At 47.4% G+C, this 7,501-nt stretch overlaps 1 protein-coding gene across 1 annotated transcript in view; it reads left to right on the top strand.

The window, feature by feature from the left end:
• The window catches only part of HECTD4 (HECT domain containing E3 ubiquitin protein ligase 4), a gene marked incomplete at its 5' end in the record, with an annotated part of 57,761 nt that overhangs the window by 3,895 nt on the left and 46,365 nt on the right, over positions 1-7,501 (top strand). Inside the window, 7 exon segments of the mRNA XM_009084407.1 lie at positions 487-595; positions 1,462-1,600; positions 2,810-2,980; positions 3,785-3,977; positions 5,499-5,660; positions 5,756-5,869; positions 7,042-7,182. Of these exon segments, the coding sequence (XP_009082655.1) occupies positions 487-595; positions 1,462-1,600; positions 2,810-2,980; positions 3,785-3,977; positions 5,499-5,660; positions 5,756-5,869; positions 7,042-7,182 (1,029 nt within the window).

Below are 7,501 nucleotides of genomic sequence, written 5' to 3'. Positions count from 1 at the left end.
CTGGATTTATAATTTTGAGCAGTGCAGAAATAGCAACTTTTATTGCAGTTTGTGCAAGAATACCTAAAACCAAACCTTTAGCACTGAAATGAGGACACTACACAGGGAGAAGAGATTAATCAGAAGTGGATGGTGAACGTTAGAACTGTGGAAAGAAACAATGCCAGTGTCACTTGTTGTCTCCAAGTTGAAGCTGAGTGAGTGGCACCTCATTCTTGCTCAGCTGATTTGCCAGGAGCAGCAGGTTTGAACAGCTCTGGTGTTGGTGTGAGGGAGTTGGTGGCATCTGAGCACCTCTGTAGGGCTTGGAAGAGCTGGGAAGAAACTGCTGTGTTGGACTTTGTTGCAGAAGCTCTTAGAACACCAAATGAAAAGCAGTGGCTGGTGGTGGCCTGTCCTGAGCGTGTGCTGGTCGCAGCCCTGCGGTGGCCGCGGGGCCTTCCCGGGGTGGTGCTGAGGACAGCTCTGTGCTCTGCTCTGTCCCAGATGCAGACCTGGGCCGGTGTCTGGCAGCAGATGGGCTCTACCTCTACACCACTAATTCTGTGGGCAGAGGAATCAGCAAGTTGGGGTCTGGCCTGCACGGGACTTTGAGGTAAGTGACAGGGGAATATTTGCTGTTCTGCACAAATGTGCAAAAATGACAGGGGAATATTTGCTGTTCTGCACTAATGTGCAAAAACCCCAACCCTGGCAGAGTTCACAGCCAGGTTGGATGAGCCTTGAGCAACCTGCTCTGGTGGGAGGTGTCCCTGCCCAGGGCAGGGGTTGGGGCTGGGTGATCCCTAAGCTCCATTCCAACCCCTAAAACTCTGTGATCTGTGATAAGTTAGTGTTTTGCTAACCCTCTCGTGTTTGGGTCTAGCAAGACTAGAGCCTATGGGGATTGGGACTAGATGATCTCTGAGATCCTTTCCAACCCAAACCATTCTGTGATTCATGATATTGTGCATGTTAATCAAATGCTATTTTTTGTGTTGCTTTTCTCATCTCCAATACTTCCTGAGGATGTTTTCTCTGGAATTCCAGAGCAGCTGAGGTTCAGTGGGACCTCTGGAGATCCAACCTCCTGCAAAGAGGATTAGTACCCATCATATTTAGATTTAATTTTTACTTTTAGTGAGTTGGTTTATTCTTTGAGAAGGACAACTCCAGGCTGGGTTTGTGACTTTATATATATTGTAGCTGTACAATTGCTGTGTTTGTAAGTCTTTGTTTTCCAATTATGCCATTCATTACAGCAGTGATTAGTGCAGATGTGACTCACTTTACATTCTCATCCCTTCAGTACTTGGCAATCACAAGGCTTGTTATGCTCTTAAGTCTTTCACAACCCAAACTGCTGACTTGACTCTTAGTTGAGTCAAAGTTCAAGGCTGTGGCTGGGAGTTCTTCCTGCAGACCCCAAAAGCAGGGCAGGGTTGGGAGGAGTGTTGATGTGCTGCTTGGTCTCTTTGCCAGGGGCTTCGTGTACTGCCGGAACGAGGAGCTGGAGGCAGGTTGGGTTGCCTTTGGCAATGGCAAACTCCTGCATCGGCCTGTGTCTTTTGACAACAAGCCTCACTACCTTTTCCAGGTCGTGGATCAGCATACCCTTCAGGTAACAGCAGCACGTGGGGTGGAGGTACAGTACAGCAGGAAAACATTGCCATGGAGCACAGTCGTTTTTAGCCTTAATTGCTTTTAGCCTTGAAGTTCTTTCTTTTTACTTTGTGAAACTGCCTGTTGCTAACACTCCTTGGGATCACTGTGTGATGGAGCCTGGAAATTGTAGATGTCACTCAGTTTCAGAGTGTGTGTTTAGATATAGCATATCTGTATATTCTGGATCCAGGGTATAGAGATACAGGCTTGTTCAGCCTGGAGGAGACTGAGGGGAGACTCAGCCCCATCTGCAGTAGCTTCCTCCCAAGAGGCAGCACCAATCTCTGCTCTCTGGGACCAGTGACAGGACCCAGGGAACAGCTGGAGCTGTGTCAGGGGAGGGTTAGGTGGATATCAGGAGGTTCTTCCCCCAGAGGGGTTTGGGCTCTGAACAGCTCCCGGGGCAGTGTCCCAGCCCCAAGGCTGACAGAGCTCAGGGAGTGTTTGGGCAGTGCCCTCAGGCACAAGGTGCATTGTTGGGGTGTCTGTGCAGGGCAGGAATTGCACTAATGATCCTTGTGGGTCCCTCCCAACTCAGATATTCCATCCTTCTGGTGTGGTCACATTGTAAACCAATCAAACAATGTCAATATGGACTTTGACTTCAACTGAGAGCCTGATCTTTCAGAACAGCCTTGTTCTGTAGGATTGATCTTCCACCAAAATTCAGGTGTTGTTTCAGATCTGATTGTATTTCATAGCTAATCAAGTGTCACCCTTTGTAAAACTTCCCAGTTTGTTTACTTTGGGTTTTCCCTGCTGTGGTTTTAAGGATGGTTATACACATTCATGTCCAGTCTGTTTCCTGAAACTGAGCACTTTGGATTCCCCTTTTCTTCCCTGGGGGAAGTCATATTCCAGAGAAGCTGAAGGAGTAGATAACTCTCAGGGTGTCTATTTTCCTGATGGTACTGTGGTTGTGGTCTCGGTCACTGGAGAGGAGCAGATCTTTTTCTGTTTAGATGTGTTAAATTTGAGATAGGTGATGGTTTAAATACATTGGCAAATGTCCTGTAACAGCTCTTTGTGAGAAAGAAGTGTCATAGTACAAGTAAGTCCCTTAACAAACTTCTCCTGCACTAACTGCACTGGATCTCTGGTTATCTGCAGTACTGTTGATACTTGTAAGGCCAAACTTTCAACCAGGATATTTTGTGTCTCCCAGGTATGTCAGATTATCCCAATGCCAGTAAACCACTTCCCAGTCGGCAGCACTATGACCACGGTGCATCTCTCTTCAGATGGCACATACTTCTACTGGATCTGGTCTCCTGCAAGCCTCAATGAGAAAACCCCCAAAGGCCACTCTGTCTTCATGGACATCTTTGAAATCATAGTAAGCAAACCATGTGGGTGTTGTGTCTCTGGGCTGGGAGGGAAACACCAGCACTGCCAAATGGACCTGTTGGTTTGGGTATTCGTGTGTGTGATCTGAATGGATATGTAGGAGATCTCTGCACAGGGGGTGGGTTGGCCAATTCCCTCTCCAGAGCACATGTGACTGTTATATTTAGCAGTGTGAACTCTCTGGTAACGTATTTTTTACGTCTGTACTCCTCAGCAGAGGAGGAAGGAGTGGGATGATGCAGCTGGAGCTGGGAGGCTGTAGTAGCACAACTTGTGGAAAATCCCTGCTGCTGCAAATCAGCTCCTCATGAAGGGATGCACTGCAGTTAGACATCCCCTCAGAGCTGTGGTCTGAGCAAATCACTTTCTGCCTGGCAAATGGTGTGAAAGCCTCTTTTTATACAACTTGCCCCTGAAACATCACTAGCAAAATACAAGAGGATTATAAATTTCAATTCTAATATGGGTTCAATGATATGTTTGAAGTAAAATTCCAGGAAGGAATTAGAGATTGACATGCAGTTCTGTCTTTAAGGACAGGCATCAATGGAAGGTACAAGATGTTAATGTCTTTATTATCCTATATAATTACTCTATTGAACCACAGAGTCACCACCAAAAAATTACACATCTTGCTTTTATAACACTTCTTTTTTGGCCAGAAATTCTGTCATCAGAGTTTCAGTTTCTATCCCTACCTGATCTCTCGTATTGTTTTCTTCTGTTGAGCTAAGCTGTTCTCTCACCTGTGGATTTCAACAGCTAAAGTACTTTTTTTTCTCCATTTGAATAGGTAGAAAATGGCATATGCATAGCAAATCCTCTGCAGGAAAGGATTATACTGATGAGGAAAGAGGGGGAGTCTGCCAAGAGCATCAATGAGATGCTGCTGAGCAGGCTGTCAAGGTACAGAGCCTCCCCATCAGCAACACTGGCTGCTCTCACAGGCTCCACCATCTCCAACACGCTGAAGGAGGACCAGGCAGGTCAGAAGGGTTTGGTTTCTCCTGGTTTTGTCTCTCAACATATACACTTTCAATTTTAGCCATCACTGACCTCTCAGGACAGGCTCAAACCCGAAGTGTGCATTGCTTCCCCCAAGGAAGTGTTTGGGAGATACATGCAGTGCTTGCTTAGTGCCTAAGTGAGCAGTTAATTAGCAGTTCCTCTGCTAAATGAGGAGCTGATTTCGAGGGAAGTTTAAGAATGAAGAATGGGAAGAATGCTTGAACCTATGACTTTTCTTCCTCCATAAGCACATGAGTTTTCTTTCTTCAGTTTAAACAAAAGTATTCCCATTAAAATGATTTACACCTGAACTAGCTCTGCTTCCAGGGAAATTGGCAAAGAGTTGCTTGAAGAGCTATTTTAAAGGCTGTTTTGCCCTTTAGCAACTGAAGTGCTGCAGAAGAAGGAGAGGAAGTGGCTATTCTTGGCTCATTCTTTAGTCAGAGCTCAGAAGTGTTGATCAGCTGTTGCAGGAGGAGATCACTGTGGCTGTGTGTGTTTCGTGGGGAGCAGGAGAACCTGAGATAGGAAATGCAGAGTGAGTCTTCAGTCATCTGCATGTGCAGAGCTGAGCTGGCTCTGAGGCTTTCAGCATGGTGAGCACCATGCAGTGACCAACAGCTTTGGTCATAGCTAATGGTTTTATTTTCTTTTGAAGTTGTTTTCTTTAGTTAAATAACCTGTTTGTATCCATTTCTGGGCCTTGGTGCTGAGTGTGTGGGATTGTGAGGCCACCACTGCATAGGACAGCTGTGCCTGCCCCATCCCTGGGAGTGTTCCAGGCCAGGCTGGATGGGCTTGGAGCCACCTGGGCTAGTGGGAGGTGTCCCTGCCCATGGCAGGGGTAGAATTAGATGATCCTCAGTTGAGGAGGGACATTGAGGTGCTGGAGCAGGTCCAGAGAAGAGCAACGAGGCTGGGGAAGGGACTGGAGCACAAGTGCCGTGAGGAGAGGCTGAGGGAGCTGGGGGTGTTCAGCCTGGAGAAGAGGAGGCTCAGGGGAGACCTTCTCACCCTCTGCAACTCCCTGACAGGAGGTTGGAGTCAGGTGGGGGTTGGTCTCTTCTCCCAGGCAACCAGCAGCAGGACAAGAGGGCACAGACTCAAGCTCTGCCAGGGGAGGGTTAGGTTGGATATTAGGAAGAGATTTTTTAGGGAGAGAGTGCTCAGGCATTGGAATGTGCTGCCCAGGGAGGTGGTGGATTCACCATCCCTGGAGGTTTTCAAGGTGAGACTGGATGTGGCACTTAGTGCCATGGTCTGGTAACCATGGTAGGGTTGGACTTGATGATCTTGCAGATTTTTCCCAACCTGCTTGATTCTGTGCTCTTTAAGGTCCTTCCAACCCAAACCATCCCATGACTCTATACAAACTTCTTAAATCAGCATCTAAATGCTGCAAAGCGAAGCTGAGCTGAATTTCCATATTGATTCCTTTGAGGCCCTAAATAGAAACCTGCCTTGTCCTGAAGCAATACGAGTTTGTGTTACACTTGCAGCTGCCAACACCAGCTGTGGGCTGCCCCTGAAGATGCTGAGGAAGACTCCAATTTACACGTGTGGGACGTACCTGGTGATGCTGGTGCCGCCGCCGGGCGGCTCGGGCAGCTCGGCCACGCGCTCGCTCTTCGGGGGCACCAGTGCCCTGTCATCCCTGAAAAGTGAGTCAGACACCTCTGTGGCACTCGGGGGGTCCTTGGGTCTCTGAAGTGCAGGAAGCTTGCCAGACACTGACTGGAGCTGTGTTTCTGTGCAGTCCTTGCCTCCAGCTTGGTGTTCAACATCTCGGATGGGCAGTTCACCAGCCGAGCGGATCTCATCGACGCTGCAGGGAGCTCCCTGGGACGTGGGGCTCTAGTTCCAGGGCTGGGTAAGGACTGCAGCTCTTTGCTGGGCATAGCTCACACACTCAGGTTCTAAACAGCCTGTCTGGAGTTGGATTTGCAGTAAGCACTCTGCGGTGGGGGAGGTTCCGTGTCCGCGGTGAAGTGTTGTGCGTTGAACACTTTTTCAAGCTCTCAATTCCCTGAAGGAATTTCCAGTCTCTTTTGCACTTCTGGCTGCACACAAGCTCAGAAGTCTGTTCTGTAGCAGAAAAGAACCTTGAGAGAAGTTTTCTGCTATACCCCACTGATGCTGGAGGTTCTGCAAAATTTTGAGCATCTCTCTCTGTTTGAAAACACATCAGTGCAGCTGAGCTGGAAAGACATTGCAGGAATTTGTTTCCTCATTTTTGTGGAACTGAAATTTCACGACAGTTTTCTTCAGGACTTGGTTGGTTGGGGTTATTTTATCCTACCTGCTTGGTAGGATAAGATAATCCCTTAAACACTCTGTACTCCTTAAGCACTGCAGATCACTGCTAGCATTTTACTAAGCAGAGTTCTTTGTTGCCTGAAGGAGAATTTATGTCTTAAACACTTGAGGAAAATAGTTGGAGATAATACTCTGGGCTGTGTGTGGGAGGTGTAACTGTGTGTTAACCTGTTTTAACCATTTGAAACACACAGAGCAGGTGATTTTGGAGCTCTTCTGTCTGTCCCAGAGCACTTATGTCCCTAATCCCCTCAGCCCTTTGCTGTCTGGTCCTGCTTGTGTCTTACTAAAACCACTGGTTTTACCACAGGACCTTTAAAACAAGTTCTCTAAGGTGCTTAATTGTCCATAGCTGTAGGAAAATAAGTTGGAAACGACTTTTCCAGAAGTTCCCAGTATCTGCTACTGGAGTAGACTGGTTTTAGCTTATGCATAGCAGTGTGGGATCAGCCTGGGGAGGAATGATATGTGTTCTATGCTAAAACTGATAAATAAGGAGCACTGGTGGCTTTGCTTGAAACAGATGCTGTTGTACATTTTCTTGGGACATCAAAGGGCTGTGCATTCCCTTCATTCCTCTGTTAAAATATCTCCTTTCAATGTGATTCATTCCAGTGCATTATCACCAAATGGCTGTTAGGGAACTTTTAAAGCAGATCATTTGGGTTTCTGTCTGCTGTGAAAAGACTTTGGTGTGGTTTTCTAATACACTTTTCCTTTCCTTAGGTGCCTGTTACGATACAATGAATAACATGATCTGGACGTGCTCCAATGATTACATTGATCAGTGGTGCAATCCTGGGAATCAGGCATTCCACTGTGTGTGCCAGAGGCTGGGAGTGAGTCACATCATCACAGAGCCCAAAGGTGAGGGAGCCCCAGGGGCAGCATCTTGCACCAAGTGGAAGGGAAGCAGATGATTATCAAGGCATAAGTAGAGAGCAGCTGCCTCTGCAGCTTTGTGTAAGGGCTGAGCTCGTTCTGGGAGAGCTGTGTGTAGATTTTGGTTTATGTCCTGAGGTTTGTGCTGTTGATGACATTGATTTGGACATGGGACTGTTGGAGGAAGTCCAGGGGAATCCACAAAGCTAATCAGGGGACTGGAGCACATTCCCTGTGAGGACAGGCTGAGGGAGTTAGGGCTGTTGAGCTTGGAGAAGAGAAGATTGTGTGGAGACATCACAGC

The sequence above is a fragment of the Acanthisitta chloris genome, unplaced genomic scaffold (assembly GCF_000695815.1).
Source record: "Acanthisitta chloris isolate BGI_N310 unplaced genomic scaffold, ASM69581v1 scaffold11261, whole genome shotgun sequence".
NCBI lineage: Eukaryota > Metazoa > Chordata > Aves > Passeriformes > Acanthisittidae > Acanthisitta > Acanthisitta chloris.
The sequence above is the reverse complement of the archived record's forward strand: the minus strand, read 5'-3'. Positions and strand labels throughout refer to the sequence as shown.